Genomic DNA, 19306 nt, shown 5'->3' with positions numbered 1-19306 from the left:
AATTAATTCGGTAAATATATTTTGGGGCGTTACAGCTATATACTCCTCGATGTTCAAGTTTCTTTGTCTCAGATTGGCAAACTCGGCTCCCTTATCCTTTCGGTACGAAATTGGAAAAAACTGCTTATAAAACTCAGATTTGAAAAGATTCCAAGTAATGATTGTACCTCGATTCTCCATGGCTCTCTTCGTCGTGATCCACCAGTTCTCAGCAACACCACGAAGCTGATGAATGACTAACCTAGTTCGGAGGTCGTCAGAATAATCAAAGAAATCGAACAACTAATCAATGTCGTCCAATCAGCTTTCACAGTCAACAGGATTCTCTATACCCAGCAACAAAGGCGGGTTAAACGATTGAAACCTCTTCAGCAAGGTTTTCATAGGCGTCGCTGTGGCATCCATCTGATCAGTTTCTGTACTAGCTTGCTCGTTTGGAGGAGTAACTAATGGTGGGTTTCTGTTAATTACTCGACGAGGACCCATTTGATAATCAAAGGTTAGGGCACGAGATATCTCAATCGCTACAATTCGATGCCCTTTCAACGTCTTAGAAAATCGGATACCAGTCGATAAACAAAAACAATTATATCTCAAGTAGTCCATGCTTTATAATTTAATCACATAAACATGTAATTCAATTAATTCTCAAATAATAAAGCATGCTCGCATGGAATTAAATAAACAATAAAATAACTCAATCGCATGCTAGGAGCCAAAACACGCGGACTCGATCTACCCCGCTCACTCTAGTTCAACCAAGAACTTATCGCTCTGATACCACTTAATGTAAGGACCCGAATTCTAATCAACGAAACATAAATAAATCATGCAATCAATGATCGAGAGGTAAAAGATAACCAACTTTTATTTTTATTTTTTTAAAGGGAAGGGGCAGCGTAGCAGCGCCCTTGGGAGGCGCAGGCGCGCACAGCGCCCTGTCCGGGGGTGCAGTCAGCGCGGGTGCGCTGCTCCTGCTGTTTCTGCTCCAAAAACAACTCCAAAAGTATAATCTAACACCCGAAAGGACTCCGACATGATCCTACTAACATCTTTCAACAACAAAAAGTTCGGATGTATACAAAAGAGTCGAAAGCAAGAAGTTCGATACAAGGTAGTTCTAAAATTATACAATCTCAAACTAGTAAAACATGCTTCGGTTCTAGATTACAATCCGAATACAAACAAGTTCGAATACAAAACGACTTCTCAAAAACACCAAGTCCTCACTTCTACTCAACTCAACCCCTAGCCATGCTGCCTCTGACTTGATCTTGCCCCACCTGTTGTCAAGTACACATACAAAACAAAGCAACAGCCGGATGACTCCAGTGAGAATGATATTCTCAGTAAAAGAAACATAACAAGCAATACAAGTAATATATCAACAACATGCTTTCAAGACAACATAATCAAGTTAAGACGAATGATATGCATGTCTTTAAAATCGGGATATCAACTCTGATAAACAAGGGATTGATGCTATGCTTTTGGGATCCCGAAGATGAGATCACGTAACGACTCACCGACTCTCCCAATCGAGGTGGTGCCATGTATCCCAATCCCCTAGACTTTGGTGCGACTATAAGGAGTATGCTGACACTAGGTGAACTTCTACAACCCAGGTCACTCACCATATAGCCCCCAAAACGTCTAAACAAAAAGGGTCGTTCTGCCCACTGAAATCAAAGGTTTGGCTTAAGATAAATACATAAGAAAACATAAAGCATTAAGCCATATAACAAAAGCTCAAACAACAAAATACAAGTCCCACATTCTAGAACAAGTATTGATGCAAGTATGTGATTTTTAAGGGAAACTCAAGAACCAACTGTCTTGAGTGTGCTATCCCGCTAAACGATGTCTTCATGTACCTTTCGATTCGAGTAGCTCCAACTTTGGATACGCTCAAAAGAGGTTATATCAAAATCTATACAACCTAAACAACAACAACACTCAAGGTAAACTCTTTACCGCTCTTCGTCCAACTCTTCGACGATCGACTGTTGCTAACTCTGGGCTCGACAAACTTCAAACGAATCTGTACAGAGGCAAAATATGATCAACAACAACGAATAACCCAATTGCCAAAGTTCTACAACTCAAAAACGGTTCAAAATCTCAAAACTTAAACCGGCGGCATAACGGCTATAAACTGATCAAACCGGAAACACAAACAGCAGTACAGCATTGCAAACAACTCAATTCAATACTAAAACATCAAAAACAACTCAAATCCAACATATCTCAAAATCTCCATTTTCGAATTAGGCTTCCAAAAATCATAACAATTCCGAACGACGCTCTATTTTAAAACCGACTGAGAATAATTGATAAGAACTATCTCAAGAATGACATAACCGAAACTCAATCGATTCTAAAAACATACGAAAAATAAAATACGTCCGATCGAAGAAATACTTACGATAAAACGAAGCTCTCGCGGCCGTGATCGCTAATCTGCCTTCAGAAATAAATTCTAACGGACAGATCAACCGGAACTGAAATCACAAAGCTTGAGAAATGATTTGGGCGCCTTCAATGGAGAGGAAATGTGTTGGAGGGGATGAAGTGAAGAATGAATACCCAAGTCCAAGTCAAGATAATATAACAAAACTCATATTTGCGTTTTAGTCCCTGAAAATTCCAAAAATTGCAAAATAGACCCTGATCAAAATCAAGTCGGCTCTTGAACTCTGTAATCTCCGATTATCTCAAATAAACTCAATTAAGATAAATTTGGGGCTTTACAGTGAGCAAGTTGGATATGGACTTAGTTACTCACAGTATGAATGTAAGGAACTAGGAGAATGATCATGATCTTTTGGTACCGGCTCAAAAGTCTGAAAAAAAGAGCACCAATGAGGAACCTGAAACTAAATTAGTTGAGAAGTCCAAGACTGAAAGAGTTAATACAAGTTCGGGACCGACTATTAGCAAACCAATTATTGAAAAAGAAGTTGGCCAAACTGGACCTTCATCCAACCAGGCTGCTCCATCTTTCTAGCCAAATTGAAGAAGTGACCATTCAAGTTCCAAAAGTTCAAATGACAACTAAGCTAGTGAAGGAGGTATCTTTTATTAATGTTGATGAAATTTTATACTCCGTCATTGGGGACATTGATTAACAACATGCTGAGCAACTAGAGGATAAATAAGAAATTGAAATGGCTGAAACTAATCAATCAGTTGAAATGCCAAAAATTCCATACATTGAGATATTTTTGGAGAAATCAGAGAATGTGGGAGGAAGTTGAAATGGCCAAAGAAGAAGAATCAGTTCAGGCACCATAAACTGAAATCAAGAAACCATAAATATTAATGGATGTATCGGATGACAATATTTTGGTTGAAATCGAGAAAGATGTAGTTGAGGCAGCCTTCACTTCAATTGAATCAGTTTCAGAGTTAGCATTGATCACACAAAATGCATTGTTTTATTCATTTGAGATTGAGAAAACAACAGATCAGACAAAAGTTCAAAAGCCAGAGTAGCAGCTCCATTATTGTATATAAATCCAAAGAGCTGCCTGCAGAACCTGAATCTTCTGCTTCAGTAGAATCTGATGAGTACATTTTGAATAATATAGCTGAGAGCCTCACATTTCTATCTACAACTATTACTGCCATGAAGACCAGTCAAGATCTAAATGGAGCATTCGGAGAAAATTTGAAGGACAAATTCATGAAAGATCTAGATATTATCTCCAACGATGTTAATTCCATTTTCATCAGTCTAGAAAATATCAAGAAAAATTCTTCTTCACAATCTCAATTGGACGGCTCCCATGATGTACTATCATAGAAGATAAATTCAGTTCATGAACATCTCTCTTCCAAGATCAATTTAATGCAAGACAATCTTTCAGTCAAGATTGATACCATGTCAGCCAAGCTGTATACCGCTCTACATATGTTCAAACTCTATGTAGATAAGCCTGGTGTTGAAGGAGAAAGAGCGGAAGAAAACTGGGCAGTAAGAGAAAGAAAAGAAAAGGGGAGACTAAGCAGTGAGAGAAGAATAATCAGTAGTCTCAGTATTTATTTTATCTACTATCTATCAGTTTTTTGTATCGATAGTGAATTACAGAAGCTTTTTTTGAACAAACGGTTTTTAGTTTCTTGAAACTACTCTCAGTCAGTTCGACAACCATCAATATATAAGTTTCTCAGGCTATTAGTTTATCTTATCAGATTATTTGGTTTATCGGGATTCTATTCAGTTTTTCCTAAGACAATGAGTTCATATACATAATTTTGTCAAACAAAAAAATGGAAAAAATTGTTGGATCAATTAAGTTTTGCTGTTAACAAATACAAAAATAAAAAACTAAGCTAAACTGAATCAATTCAAATAAGTGTTTAAGCTAATATGTTTGATCTAAATTGGACAAAGGACTTAGACCTCGAATAGATATCAGAATTAACTTTAACCAAATCGAGTGACTAAGTTTCTCAGCTAAACTAGATGACTTAAACTGGACAAGGACTTAGATCACGAACTAGACAACCGAACTGAATGGTGAACTAGACTGGATTTTAAAGAAAAATACGAGTCAGTCAAGAGTCCAACCAAAATTCTCAAGGAAATCAGTTTACCCCGAGGTAACAGCTGGAAATGGATAAAGACTTCCGTACTTAATTGATTCAACAAAGACTCAAGCGCACTATGTTTTGTACAATTGTCAGAGAATGACGACGTGGACAAGGACAAAAAAACGACTAATATATTTGGAAGAAGATATTTTTTTAAGTTTGTGATCGTTGCAGATCAAGTCTATTAATAGATATGAAGACCAGTTTTGAAAGGCCTCTAGAATTCTCGCAATTTTTGAATTGCTATCTAAGTATTCAAGCTTCTACAAGCTAAACTGATCATTCATTCAGAGCACACATTTCATAGTTGATATATGATAATTGAGGATCACTTTATGCTAGGAATTCACAGTGAAAAATTATTTTATTCAAGACCGTTTGCATAATGTTCTTAGTTTAGTTTTTTTTTTTTTTTTTTAAAAAAAAACACCGCCGGAAGCGGGGGGTTAGGCAGACCCCTACCTGTATATAAACATAAAAAAGCGATACAAATAACACCTAACGGAGGAGGGGGACTAGGCCAAGACCTCCCCAAAAGGCTATACAAAGGTAATAAGAACATCAGAACAGCTAGGGTATCGAAAAATATACAACCAAAGCATCCCTAGGAAATAAGTATAAACAAATAACATCAAAGATAGCTAACTAAGTCAACGTCAGCAGTAATCCTGGGCAGCAAAAGCTAGAAGAGAACCACAGCTCGGCCCAGCAAAATAAAAAACGGACACTGAGGCGCGAAGAGTGGCTGGTATCAACCTGTGCAGTAAAACCTAGAGGAGATCCACAACTCCAGGCCAGCAAAATCAAATCCGACACTAAAGCGCGAAAAGAGGCTGGCACCATCCAGAGCTGAACAGATCAAAGCTATGCAAGAAATATGTCCAAAATTCATGATCAGCTGGGAAGTCACTATACATAGGCCGCGAGGAAAAAGAGAAGCGACCGCAAACCAGCAGGCCCAGAGCAAAAAAGCAGGAAAATGGCGAAGGAAACTCAATCCATAACCTAACTCCCAAGAAGACTGGAAATCCAAAAAGCGAGGGGCACGAGAGACCGCCCACAAAACATCCAAACAACAGTAAGAACCAGGCAAGGAGAAGCACAGTGAACGCCTGGTGATCCATCACCCTGAAGAAGCAAAGCAAGCGACAAGGGAACAAACTAACTCCAAAAACTCCGGAAAAGGGCCGGAGAGCTGTACCTACAAAGAAAAATAAATAGCTACATATATCTAAATCTAGGATGACCTAGACCAAAAAGGAGAGCAAACAAAGAAAAAGAAAGCCCAAGAGAAACGGCTATAAGCGAGCGTGAGGCTCTAAGAAAACCTAGATCTAAGGTAAGGAAGCCCGGAAGAGTCAGAACGGGCCAACGCAGCGATGGGAGTGGTTAAAGGAACACCAATCTCCAACAAACACTGCCTATGATCATGAGCCTGCAGCGCCAACGCATCCGCAACCGAATTCCCTTCCTGATAGATATGCGAGAAATGAACCGGCCTATTCCGCACCAAAACACGCGTCCTCGAAACAATATGGTCCAAATCCCAACGAAACCTCCGAGATCTAAGAATCTGAGTGGAAATCTGGGAATCAGTCTCAATCCAAAGGGGAAAAAAGCTAAGGTCAGAATAGAGAAGAATACCCCTCCAAATCGCCCAGAGTTCTGCACGGACATTGGACCCCAAACCAATGAACTCACTAAAAAATGCCAAGACCCTACCAAAAGAATCCCGGACAACCCCCCCCCCCCCCACCCCCACAGACGACTCACCCGGGTTACCTCTCGAGCTCCCATCCACATTGAGCTTGAAGGACCCAGGTGGAGGCCTCAACCAATGGACGATCGCAGTCTTGTGAATCCGTTGAAGGCCGACCGAAATGCCCATCTTCCTCGCAGCCTGCAAAGCCCCCAGCCAAAGAAGGGGCTTGATAACAGTTGCGGAATGAGCAAGTCTCAAATAAGACAAAATTTGGAACTTAACCTTCTCCGCAGAGTAGGGTAAGTGACGGTGCTTAGTATCATTGCGTGCAGTCCAGAGGAACCAAAGCACGACAAAAGGAATGAATTCCCTCACATTACCCCCCGAAGACCACTCGCGACCCCTTTTCCAAGCACTGAGAAACAGACTAAAGTTCTCAGTGGCAGGGATGCGAACTCTAAAGATAGCTCCAAAGAAATGCCACACAGAGCGGGCGATGGGATCGTCGATGAAAATGTGAGTAAATGTCTCCGACATCTCACAGCACTGGCACTTGGACACAAGGGAGAAACCCCGCTGCTGGAGCACCTCATCCACAGGCAACCACCGATGCCAAAACCTCCACAGAAAAAAGGACATGGTAGGCCTCATCCAGCATCCCCAACAGGGATTAAAGATATCCGAGACCAAGCCTCTCGGTCTGACCTGCTCCCAAGAAGATCTCACAGAAAAGGCACCATCGGTGCTGTGGATCCAGATAGTCGCATCCGGCTCATCCACCAAAACAGGAATCTGAACGATCTCCTCCGCCACCGAGGGAGCGACGACAGTGCAAAGGAGATCAAAATCCCAGTCTCCCTCCAAAAGGAAGCTGAAAACAAGCACACACCGATCCCCTCTGACATTACACCTGCTCGACAAAGGGGCATCACCCAACCAAGTATCATCCCAAAAAGAGACATCCCCAAGACCAATCCTCCACCGGATACCAGGCTCCGCACAAGGTCTAATCTGGAGCAAGCACCTCCAAGTGGGGGAAATGGCTCCACGAGAAGGAGCACAAATAGGGCTGATAGTCCGGCAATACTTTCTCGAAAGGAATCTCGCCCAGAGAGAGGAACCCTGCCGAAATCTGAACCACAGTTTCATGGAAAATCTGTCAACAATGTCCTTGAGCCTGCGAAAACCTAGGCCTCCTTCTTTCACAGGGAGACAAGCGCGAGACCAGCTGGCCCAGTGCCACTTATTCTCTAAGGGTCTGGAGCCCCAAAGAAAAGCATTGAAAATACGCTCCAATTTCTCCAAAACAGCCAAAGGAGGCTGGATCACCTGGCAGAGATAGATCGGGATCGAAAGGAGCACACTGCGGATCAGCGTCATCCTACTCCCAGGAGCAAGGGAACGAGACTCCCAGCCCTCCAGCTTTTTCCGAACCGACTGCAGAAGAGGCTCAAAGAGAGAGCACTTGCGGTTCCCACGGAAAAGCGGAGCTCCAAGGTATTTCAAGGGCAGCTGCCCCTCCGCAAATCCAATGATTTGCAGCAAATGGGAGCGGCGACGAGCGGTCCAGCCCGGAGGAAAGATCATAGCACTCTTGGCCACATTAACGAGCTGGCCCGAGCAATTTTCATAGTGAGCCAGAAAATCTTTGAGACGCTGAAGATCACGGGATCCCCCATTGGCAAAAATAATGACATCGTCAGCATAGGCCAAATGGGAAATCGACAAATCACACCCAGACCGATACCTCAAATCAGCATGCTGGAGGAACAACCGGTCCAAGCCACGGGACAGATACTCCGCTCCAAGAACAAAGAGGAGGGGAGATAACGGGTCACCCTGTCTCAGGCCCCTCGAGGAAGCAAAGAAACCAGCAGGGGTGCCATTGACATTAACCGAAAACTTGCAAAAAGAAATGCAAGCCCTCACCATTCTCACAACCTGCTCCGAAAAACCAAACCTTCGGAGGACATCCAGAAGAAAAGACCATTGGACTCTATCATAGGCCTTAGCCATGTCCAATTTCAGAATGACATTACCACCACGGGCAGGGAGATTAAGATTGTGAGTGAGCTCATGCGCGAGAAGGATATTGTCAGCAATCATCCGCCCCAGCACAAAGCCACTCTGACTCTGAGAAACGAGTCTCCCCACCACCGACCGCAGATGAGAGTATAAAAGCTTCGAGATAATCTTGTTGGAAACATTACACAAGCTGATGGGACGGAAGTTCGTCCAAGCTTGCGCACCCTCGACTTTGGGGATCAAAGTGATCGTGGTGGCAGTGAAGCCCTGGGGCATAAGAGAGCCCCGAAAGAAATCAAGGACAGCGTCCATGACATCATGCTGCACAAAATCCCAGCAGCTCTGAAAAAAAACCGAAGAAAACCCATCGGGGCCCGCCACACTATCCCGATGGATGGAAAAGACGACAGCACGTACCTCCTCCAAGGAAGGTGCGGCGGCAAAGCTATGGTTCTCCTCCTCCGAAATCTCCGAGGAGAAGCCAAAAAAATCCGGAAGATCCAGGACAAAAGGATCTCCAGTGAGGAGGCGCTCGAAATAAGCAGCCCCAGACTGCTTGATGAGACCAGGAAAGGGAGGCAATTACCATCCTCCCAAATACGAAAGATCTTATTAACCACATTCTTCTTCTTCACCATGTTGTGGAAAAGCTTCGTATTCCTCTCCCCGTCCTCAAGCCAATTACAAGCAGCTTTCTGTTTCCAAAAATCCGCTTCCATAGCGGTGACTCTAGACAGCTCCTCATTGCATCTGGACAAGAGGGTCCAGCTATGCTAAGAGGGGTCCGCTTCACAGGCAGCCTCAGCCAGTCTAACCGACCTCTCCGCCTCAGCGATCTTATCAAAAAGGTTCCCAAAAACATCCCGGTTCCACCACTTGAGGTGGCCCTTCAACCGTTTCAGCTTGGCAAAGAGCCTGGGCATGCCTTGCAAAGAGCAGAGCATGTTCCAGTTCAGCCTGACGGTTTGAAGGAACCCCGAGTGCCGAGTCCACATGCTCTGGAACCGAAACGAGCTCGGTCCCCCGAGCAAAGACAGGAGCAGACACCAAAAGAGGACAATGATCCGAAACCGTGCGACTGAGGTGTTCAACCCTGATAGAGTTGAAATGGTCACCCCAATCCACAGAAACAAAAACTCTGTCAAGACGCTTCCAAATGGACTTATTCGTCCAGGTGAACGAAGAGCCCTCAAAACCAGCGTCAACCAGCGCAGACTCCAAAACAAAATGATTAAACTCGTCCATGGGGAGCTGCCTCCCACCAGAAGAGCCAAGACACTCGGAGGCATCCCTCACAACATTAAAATCCCCCCCGACAAGCCAAGGACCACCAACAGGCTTGACCTGCAGCAAAGAAGCCCACAAGTCGCGCCGTAAAATGTAGTCACACTTGGCATACACGAAAGAGCAAAAAACATGGGTCGGAAAAAAAAGAGCCGACACGCGAAGATGGAGGAACTGAGCGTGATCAAGGACACACTCCGCCTTCACATCGTCCGCCAAAAAAACCCAAATATGACCAGAGACATTCGACAGAACTCTCTGGAAACCAAGGCGACGGGTCATGAAGCGCTGGTCAAGTGCAATCATCGGCTCCAAGATAGCCAAGATCTTGACACGCTTCTCTTTCACCAAGGCATGAAGCCTCTCCTGGGACTCAGAGCTCCTGAGTCCCCTGATGTTCCAAATTAGGCACTGCATTTGGAACGGGTGGAGTAAGGCCCCGTCTTCTTTCTAGACTCCTGGCGAGTCTGCTGTCGCTTTGTGTCAGAACGAAGCGTTCTCTTGGAGGGTGAGACAGAGAAATCAAAATCCTCATCATATCTCCCAAAATCTCTCCCATCACACGATTCAGTCCCACAGAAGGAACTTGAGTCATCCTCGCTGACAAACTCAGTGATCGGATCAACGTCCTGACAAATAGTACCCTGCTGAGAGACAAGCCCCTCAAAGGACGGGGCGGAGGACTCCACAGGAGTCCCAGGAAGCGAGGGGATGGAGTGGCTACTGTGATTCAAAGTACAAGTATCAGTAGCCTCAAAGGCAGGCACAGGAACAACCTGCGGAAAACCAAGCTCCATCTCACCAACCACTGAAGAGGCACCAACCTCTTCCTCCACCTGACGAGCCCAAGAAAGGGCCAAGCAAGGGTCAGATCCCTCATGGGGAGCGACAACAGACTGCGGGTCAGGAGCACCAGCATCTCCTCCCATCGCAGTATCACTGGACCCAGAAGCAATGTCCTTAACAACATCTCCATCCACATGGAGATCTGGACTCTGCTCAGTAGACTCGAAAGGTGCCTCAGTCCTCAACTCAGAGCGACAAAGATCAGGCTCCTCAGGTAAAGACTCAAGAACTTGGAAGGCATTCTGATTACGCAGGACAGCCTGAGGAGGTGGCCGCCGCTGCTGGTTACGCCTTCTCTTCTTGGTGGTCCAATTGCCCGCCCCAGGGGCAAAAGGAGCAGGGCCTTCCGGGGCCACTGAAGGACCCGACTCCTGAGGCTGCGGAGGAGGGTTCCCGATCACAACCTTTTCCTTCCAACGGAAGGCTTTGGACGAGGAGGTCTTGGATTCTTCCCGTGGGAATAGCACACAAAGATAGAATGACCCAACATCTTACAATCAGTGCAGAAGGATGGGACCTTCTCATAAACTACCTCTATTTCTTGGGTGTGCTCACCCCATCCAACCCACACATGCTTAATTCGCTCGTCAAGCACGTTCATTTCCACACAAACACGGGCAAAAGCCCCTCTCGATCTCTCCGCCGTATGCTCATCCAATTTAATTGGATTCCCAAGAATTCTGGCGATGGCATACAGGCTTTTCTTGTTATATAAGTGCAATGAAAGCTCAGAAAATCGGACCCAGACAGGGGCAATAGGCGACTCTGCCTCAAACTTGAATTCAGGGGTCCACTTGGAAAAGCGGATCCCAACTGCTCCCACAAAAATCTCTCCCTTCGTCCAAAGACGAGCAAAATCCTCTTCACAAGAAAGAGTGATGACCAAATATCCTCGAGGAAGAAATTTCAGAGTAAAAGAAGTCTTAAAACCCATTTGAGAAAAGGCAGTTGAAATCATGCTATTGGGAGCAGTGGACCGATTCCCCGTAATTTTGCCCACCAAGGCAAACTTAAAAGGCTCAATAAGGGATGAAATTACCTCATCCGGGAATTGAATACTCGGTTTTCCATCTCGAAAAGTCGGCTCCGGAAGATCCTCTATCGAATTGATCACATCTGCAAAGCTCTTCCTCGAAGCTCGAGGAGATGGAGGCGCTAAAGCATCCCGAAAAGAAACAGGGACTGAACCAACAATTTTGGAGCTAGAGTTGACTGGCTGGTCAACAATTTTGACTTGAACATCACCAATTTGGACTTGAGGGTCTAAGTCAACCATTTGAAGGTCCACATCACCAATTTTGACTTCAGAGTCAATAATTTTGATCGGGTTGACCACATGGTCAACAATTTTGACTGCGTTGATCGAGGGGTCAACAATTTTGACCGGGTTGACCAAGTCAACCATTTGACCATGACCAAGTCCAATTTTGACCGCGGAGTCAACGATTTTGACTGGGTTGACCACGCTTTGACCAGATGAGTTGACACAGTGAGTGCGGCCGTGTGACTCGTCCGAGTTGACTCGCAAGTAACCAGCCGGAGTACCACCGAGGGCCGGCGAGGTGGTGGAGAACACAAATTTGGGATCCATGTGAGCAGACTCGGGAGGCGGAGGGGGAAAAATCACCTGACTAAATTTATTTTGAAGTGAGAATTTGTTGAAAGTGTTTATTCAACCCCCCTTTTTAAACACTTTCACTAATCCTATCAATAAGCATGCATACTCGTTGGATATCTCAGTCAGTACTTACGTACATCTACTAGACATGTCGAGTACAATCAAGGTCTAGGGTTCAAGTCTATAGTTAAATGATTATCATATCACTAACACTGATCTAAAAATTTTCACTAAACTAATAGATACTCACAATAACTACTAGGGTTCTTCGACTATACATATGTCCTTCGTCAACCCTTTGATGTCAAACGCCCCAACTCTTAGGCACAACTCCGCTACGATCTCGGAAGCGCCTTGCTATAGCACAACCCTCGAATATATAACTAGAAACTCTCCGAAAACACAATATTCAAGAGAGGGATTTGGAAAGGTGCGCTTCAAAATGAATCTCGGATGACCTATTTATAGGTGGAGTTCGGAAGCACCGAACCCCAGATCGGAAGCTTTGATCCCGCATGTATGCCATGGCCTATGTTTATTAACGCTAGACTTCGGAATCTCCGATCGATACTTCGGACGTTCTGATCATCTTCGGAAGCTTCGATCTTCTTTGGAAGCTTCGATCTTGCCATTTGTCAACCTCGTTTGGATACCTCAATTGGTATGTGTTGGGTTGAGTTCGGAAGCTCCGATCTTGACCCTCTGATTCCGAACCACTTCGGTTGGTTCCGAACTATTCGGGCCTCCAGACTTATTTTATAATTTTTGAACATTCTAGAGTTATTTTTCACTTAGTTTTAACATAATAAAATCATTTGATCATGTTTTACCACTTTTAAACATGTTTTGACATTTAATCTCGTAAAACGGAACTAGTGTTACTACATATTCGAAGCTCAATACAATAAAGCACGTTTAATGAGACTCGTTAAGATAAACAAACAAAGCTCAAACTTTACAATCTTAGGCACGTTAGCTCGTGTACATGTTCGTTGGTAGGCTAATCAATTAGCTCTTAGATGAAAAAATAATAGTTTTGATATTTGATTTATAGATTTTACACTTTTACTTATGGAAATATATAAAAATCTATTAAATTTAACTATTAGAAATAAAATTACAAATTTTAATAAGAATATTATTTTTTTATCTAAAGCTCGAGCTCGGCTCGATTCGATTACATCCTTACTTTTATAAATAACGTTTTCAACGATAGTTTAAGTAGCAACTATTTACTATCGAGTGTTCAATAGTTTAATTATTGTAGATGTATCATATTTATTGGATTAAATCATTTATAGTTGTGTATATGAACTTGGACAATGCCCGCCTTAAACTAGTTTTTGGGGTAAAGTTAGACTCAAACTCATTATCTTAACATGGTATCAAATTTCATGTCCATCATTATGTGTTGGACTGTCCTGATAGATCATCCATTAATGTCATATAAACTTCATGCTCCAGATTTTGTTCCTGGGCATGAGAGTGTGGGTAGACATCCCACATCACTTAGGTTGATTTCTTAGGAGTTGAATATATAGACTTGGACAATCTCTCTTGAGCTAGCTTTACTAGCTTTTGAGGCGAAGTTAGACTCAAATATCATCTTAACAATTATTTCCAAATAGGCACAAGTTCTTAAGGTCACAATCACAACTCATGAAGTTTTACCTTAAAATGCTTATGCGCCCGCAAGAACAAGCTGCAACCAAAATAGCAACTTGACAGAAGAATTTTTTCACTTTATCTGAGTATACCAAGTTTTACTTTCCCAAAATGCACGATAAATTTGTTGTTTCTAACCAAATTGACCTTCTGAAACTCAGTACCCTAAATTTTACATTTCCCAACTAAAGTGAGCGTAAGAACTTATAATGCAAGTGCCAGAGGACTAATATTCCTCAAATTCTTTCTTGTACCAAAATATTAAACATAAGAGAACACAATGTGCATGTTATATGCCGGACATCTAGTACCTTAACCAAATATACATATCTGTGTTTAGCCTCTTCAAATTTCTATCTCGCAGTGCAGACGCTTAGACCTCAGAACGGCGAACGCCTGCATCTTTCAACAGGAGAAACTGCTCATTCCAGACTAACTTGTATTTCATGAACACCTTTTACAGCTGTAAACAAATGAAACGACAGTCCGAAGTAATCATCAGACTATGCTCCATGTAAGGAGTCATGGAGAATCAGTTGCTCTGTCAAGAATAGCTGAAGAATGGCCTTTCACTAAAGAGAAAATCACATAATTATGCCATCGTTTCAACTCTGCGTGAAATTAAGAACTTAACTGTGATTTGTCAACCAACTAACAGTATCTTTTTTCAATGGGGTTTAGTTCTGTTAAGCCTTGCGTGAACATGCTTTCTCCTTGCGAAAAACATCTTGTGATAGCAGAGAAATCAGCCAGTTCATCTATGATACCCAGATAAACATTTTCCTGAAATAACAATCTGTTTCTTATCCATCATGTTGCATTCATCAAAATAACAGTAACTTAATCTGAGTATCGAGGAACATGGTGTTATTACAAAATTTTTGAATGCACATTGACACAATTTGCTAATACATACAGTCATACAATAAGAATAATAAAATCATTAAGAAAATCATAACAGAAGTTCAGTTTTGAGTTTTAAACAAAAAAAAAAATTGCAGTTCTATTTCCACACAGATTTTAAGAATTTTCGACACAAATCAAATTCTCTAGAATTGGTAAGCTTACTTTATCTAGCGAAACCCACAAAAGGTAAAGAACAGATTTTTGGTAGCTGCCCATAAATAGCATATAGTTCAGACTGATCAGCGGACTAATGCCAAAAGCAGTGGCCGAACTTCATCAAAGTTACATTTTCATCTTTATCATTTACCATTTTCAAAAGCATATGATGATTCGTGAGTAGTTATTTAATCCCAAAAATGGCAGCTCGATAGTATCTCCAAATTTGATAAGCCGAAGGTGCAAATGGCCAGCAATTTAACACACAATTTAAAGCAACTAATCGAGATAGAACAAAAATCAGGACTCATATATGCAAAATTAAGTTTCATACAGTCATTAAACTAATACTTCTCACATTGAAGAAATTATCACAGTTTTGGCCTTTCACCAATTCTAACCAAATCCTGCAAATGCATGTATACAACTTGCATGTGCAGGAAGCACAGCACCCACCAAGGACTTATAGCTAGTCATTTAGCTAATTAGTTCAACAGAGTTGAGGATAATGTGAAGTACGAGTTTAGCATATCTCGATATACAGACGAAGGTAAGCAACACGCCGATCAAATGAGACAACCTAATGTTCAACTGATGTATGATACCATGATCCCAGGCCAAAACATCTGACAATTTCCAATTAAATCTTGGGTAAAAATTCCACATAAAAATGCCTAAAATCCAGGATTAGAAGAAACAAATTAATCAAAAAACATAATTTAACCAAAGAAGGAAAAAAAGGCTTTCATTGTTTTGGTTTTTCATGTGCGCATAGTTATCAAAATGAGATCACAACATCATCAAAGAAAAATTACATTAATAGCAATTAGTACCTGATATAGCTGTCTTCAGTAAAGTTCTACTTGAGGGGCTTCAGACCCTGTGCAATTTAAATGAAAAGTTACAATCACTTGGAAGTTGGAATAGGGTTATTTTCTTTTCAAGTTACCACAAGAAAAATAACATATCGATAGCTAGGTCAAAATATAAATATGAAAACTCTAAATTAATTGAAGTGACTAAATCATATCGTCATTCAATTAGCATACAGAGTACAACTAATGAATCTTTCTTCTCGATTTCGCTTGATGGGTTGAATCGAGAATTAAGATGCTAGTGCATATGCTATTCATGTACGATCTAACAACCCCCAATCTTGGTTGGAGCAAACTTCAAAACTAGTTCTTGAGAGTAATAAGCTCTCGAGCCCTTTTAATTAGCAATCCCACACCCATTGTAACTGGCTACGGGAAACTTCCCCTTGGGCTGTAGATCTTAGCATAATGTGAGAATTCTAGCACCTCCCATAAGGATTTCTTTGCCTCCACCTAAGCTGTGCAAAAATGGCTCAAACCCAATTCCCAAAAGACAGAGATAAGCTGCATAGTGTCTTTTTGGTGAGGTTCAGGTACCCCATCTTCACTTAAATATGTCTTCTTTCTACAAAGGCCCAATGGCATAAGATCCTTGTTTTGATTTGAAGTGTGTTGGCAACAATTGCACCCAAAAGGACATTCCTGATCTATTTTCACAAAATGATTTTTTTCACACGCCCTTCGCAAGTTCTACATGAACGTCATCTCAAAGCAACATGTTTGAAGCACGTCCTTTCATGTTCATTATTTTGTCTTCATTTTAAGGTCAGAATTACAGCGAATTGAAGCCTTTCAATTTCCGATGTCGTACTCCTACCACTGATTTCTAAGGTCGCATCGACTTTCCTTCCTGTGATTGCTTCAACCAGAAACAATTGCTTGCGTGTATAACTTTTACATGGTGTATTTGGAAGAGCAAGAGAAAATTTAGTAGCAGGGAACAATCTTTGAGTGCAGTAGATGACATTAGAACAAAAACTTGAATCAATTAACTTTTGTATTAGTAAAATACCAAAACAATATTGCCAACAGACGTTGCATAGGGAGAAGAGAAGAAAGAGAGATAGATGCAGAGCTAAATGTAATAGTCAGACATAAAAAGTGGATGTTTAATGCATTTGAATACCTTGGAAACTCTGAACTCATTGACAGCCATTCGCAGAGAGTCATCAGATAATATCAAACGTGATAAAGCCCCCGTGCTCATCCTGTTACTTGTTAGTCAGAAAGTGTATAGGCTCTTGTGCTATCCAAATGTTTGATTGAACAATCAATTAAATATAAGATTTCAAAGATGTATAATGCACCCTAGTTTCTTCGCAGCATCTGAGACTGAGCCCTCAACTGCAAATATCAAGTCAAGCAAAGCCTGCATTCCCTGTAGATTCATTAAAGTAGGGCCAAGGCTGTGGTGTAAGAGTTGAATCATAACATTATCATTCGGTCAACAAAAAATGTTACTGACAGGATTAGAAGCGAACCAAAGCAAATTTGGGATTATTTGGTCCAATCTGAGGGCCATTGTCAGATCCTCGCAAAGATGACTTTGCTGGAAGAATTTGAAGGAGTTCCAAAGGAGGAGCATATGTATCAAGTTCCACTGAGTTTCTCACTGGGTCAGAAGAAGAATAGTGGAGTTCAAGTCTTCAACTCACTAACTAAAAGAAACTAATAAGAAGAAAACCAAATGTACACCTTTGACAGCTAAAATCTTGCGCAATCGAGCAAGTGCCGAGGCTCGATTTTTGTGCTGCGATCTATCTTCCACGGCCTGTCCAAATGGAAACACGTAAATGCATATGCACCTAAACAAAATATAAGGATATAAAAAGCCGAGGATATTGAGCAAAAACCTGAGAAATAATGCCAGTTGGAACATGCTTCAGACGCACAGCAGACTCACGTTTGTTGCGGTGCTGTCCTCCTGGGCCTGATGCTTTAAAAGTATCCATCTCACACTGCCTCATAAGCTGCTCATCGCTCATTATTAGATACTCTCTGCCTCCACTTGCATCTAAGCTACTGCCATTACCACTAGAAGAAACAGTGGTGTAGTTAGAGGATAACACCAAATTAGTACAAGTCCTGATTCCGGGCCACCCTCTTCCATCTGCTTTCTGTACAAAGAGGGTCCTTGTATAATTTTCATAACCACTGCAACGATACCACCAAGAACTTGTCGAAATCGGCTTCGTAAAACCACAAATGCTACAACTTGGGGATCTCAACAACGATCTCAGAATCGAACAAGACATCTGGATTGAGTCGGGCCCCAACAAATCAATCAACACTCCTTTCTTATGAATGTATAATTAAATTAAAAATGAAGCAAAACAATTAATTAAACAACTAAAATGCATTAAAAAGGTAAAAATTACCTCTTGAGAAATATCGAATCCGCATACGGCGGCCACCGTTGGTGGATGGGTAGCTGCCTAGTGGCGGAGGGGAGTTCGTTGGACCGGAAGGGATGTTTCGGTTGGGAAGTGATCTGCTCTAATTCCATTGGGCCACGGAGAAGGTTATAGTGCAATGCTCGCGAACGAAGTGATAAAAATATGGTTGGCAGTTGAAAATTCATATATATATATATATATATATATTTTGAAATTTTTAGCTGCCAAACAAGTGATGCTTACTTCGTGTCAGATCACTAAAACTCGATGTCGTGTTTTAGTGGTGCGAAAAATCAAAAACAAAAATAACTAAAACCCGATACCAAGTTTTAGTGGTCGAAAACGAAATGAATAGGAATTTGTTGGGCAACTTAAAACTTCTTATATATATATTATTTAATAACATAAATATATACTAGGAAACCAGCATAAACTGATTAAACTCAACCATAATTTGAAGATAACACAATTATCGTTTCATTTGGTACAAAATCATTTACTAAACTTGGTGCCTTTTGAAATTCTATTCCATGTCGAGTTATAGGGATAAAATTTTCATAGTTTCTACTATCATGTTTACATGCATGCCTTAGTTGGTCGGGGTGAATTACAAGTTATGCAAGCCAAAACTCTAGCGAGTGAAATTATGAAGGGTTATTTTATATAGTTTTTTCGTATGTGTTTTTTCAGTCTTTACAGACTTTTATACGAAGAAAATTCGGTATAATGTAAGAAAAATTGAATGAAATCGCAAGTCCTTCAATCGGATAGAAAAGTAGTCGATTTTATAGGTATTGATTGATGTGAAAGATAAAAATTGATTGATTATTTATTTGTTTTTTGTTCAATTATTGGCTCAAGTTCTACAAAGTATTACTGTAATACACTATTATCTTATTCAAATATATTAATTTTTCATCCTTACATTATACATAATAATTCATTACTCCATCCACGAGCCAAGTTCTATCTATGTGTCTTCTCTTCTACCTTCCATCATTTATCTAAATTTTGTTTATTGATTGTTAAGGGCCAATGATGAATGAGCATCGGTCAGGAAAATCCAACAAAAAACTAACTTTAAGCGTGCGTTTGGTTGCTTGTTGTGACATGATAAATGATTGATTGATAATTTGGTTGATAATGAAATGATGACTAAAATAATATGGTTAAAAGTTATCTGTTTGGTGTAAATAATTATTACAATCTGATAATATGTATGATGTTTGTTTGTTTG

The 19306-nt window shown here is 41.4% G+C and overlaps 2 protein-coding genes across 6 annotated transcripts in view; both read right to left on the bottom strand.

The window, feature by feature from the left end:
* Window positions 1-9042, bottom strand: part of LOC140889864 (uncharacterized) — a 53523-nt gene extending 44481 nt beyond the window's left edge. The window contains exons 1-6 of the mRNA XM_073297602.1: window positions 8941-9042; window positions 8741-8875; window positions 6379-8644; window positions 5925-6261; window positions 5547-5724; window positions 5353-5445 (exon numbers count right to left, since the gene is read on the bottom strand). Coding sequence (XP_073153703.1) covers window positions 5353-5445; window positions 5547-5724; window positions 5925-6261; window positions 6379-8644; window positions 8741-8875; window positions 8941-9042 — 3111 coding nt within the window. The remainder of the gene's footprint in view (window positions 1-5352; window positions 5446-5546; window positions 5725-5924; window positions 6262-6378; window positions 8645-8740; window positions 8876-8940) is intronic.
* Window positions 9043-13892: 4850 nt separating this feature from the next.
* LOC140891791 (uncharacterized) lies at window positions 13893-18215 on the bottom strand. 5 transcript variants are annotated; one of them, XR_012152608.1, is made up of 9 exons: window positions 18052-18215; window positions 17527-17928; window positions 17369-17444; window positions 17155-17285; window positions 16981-17051; window positions 16800-16881; window positions 15632-15678; window positions 14371-14519; window positions 13893-14199 (listed from the first exon to the last, which is right to left on the bottom strand). XR_012152608.1 is itself a non-coding variant. In XM_073300439.1 (8 exons), exons 2-7 carry the CDS (start codon window positions 17926-17928, stop codon window positions 15658-15660), a joined length of 783 nt encoding a protein of 260 aa, XP_073156540.1. In that variant the 5' UTR covers window positions 18052-18215; the 3' UTR covers window positions 13893-14532; window positions 15632-15657. The 5 variants fall into 5 exon arrangements, 4 of the variants coding, with proteins under 4 accessions (XP_073156540.1, XP_073156539.1, XP_073156541.1 ...); XM_073300439.1 differs by having other exon boundaries at window positions 13893-14532; XM_073300438.1 differs by having other exon boundaries at window positions 13893-14519.
* Window positions 18216-19306: the final 1091 nt, after the last annotated feature.

Source organism: Henckelia pumila, chromosome 3 (genome assembly GCF_033568475.1).
Source record: "Henckelia pumila isolate YLH828 chromosome 3, ASM3356847v2, whole genome shotgun sequence".
Lineage (NCBI taxonomy): Eukaryota > Viridiplantae > Streptophyta > Magnoliopsida > Lamiales > Gesneriaceae > Henckelia > Henckelia pumila.
This window is presented reverse-complemented; position numbering and strand designations above follow the sequence as displayed.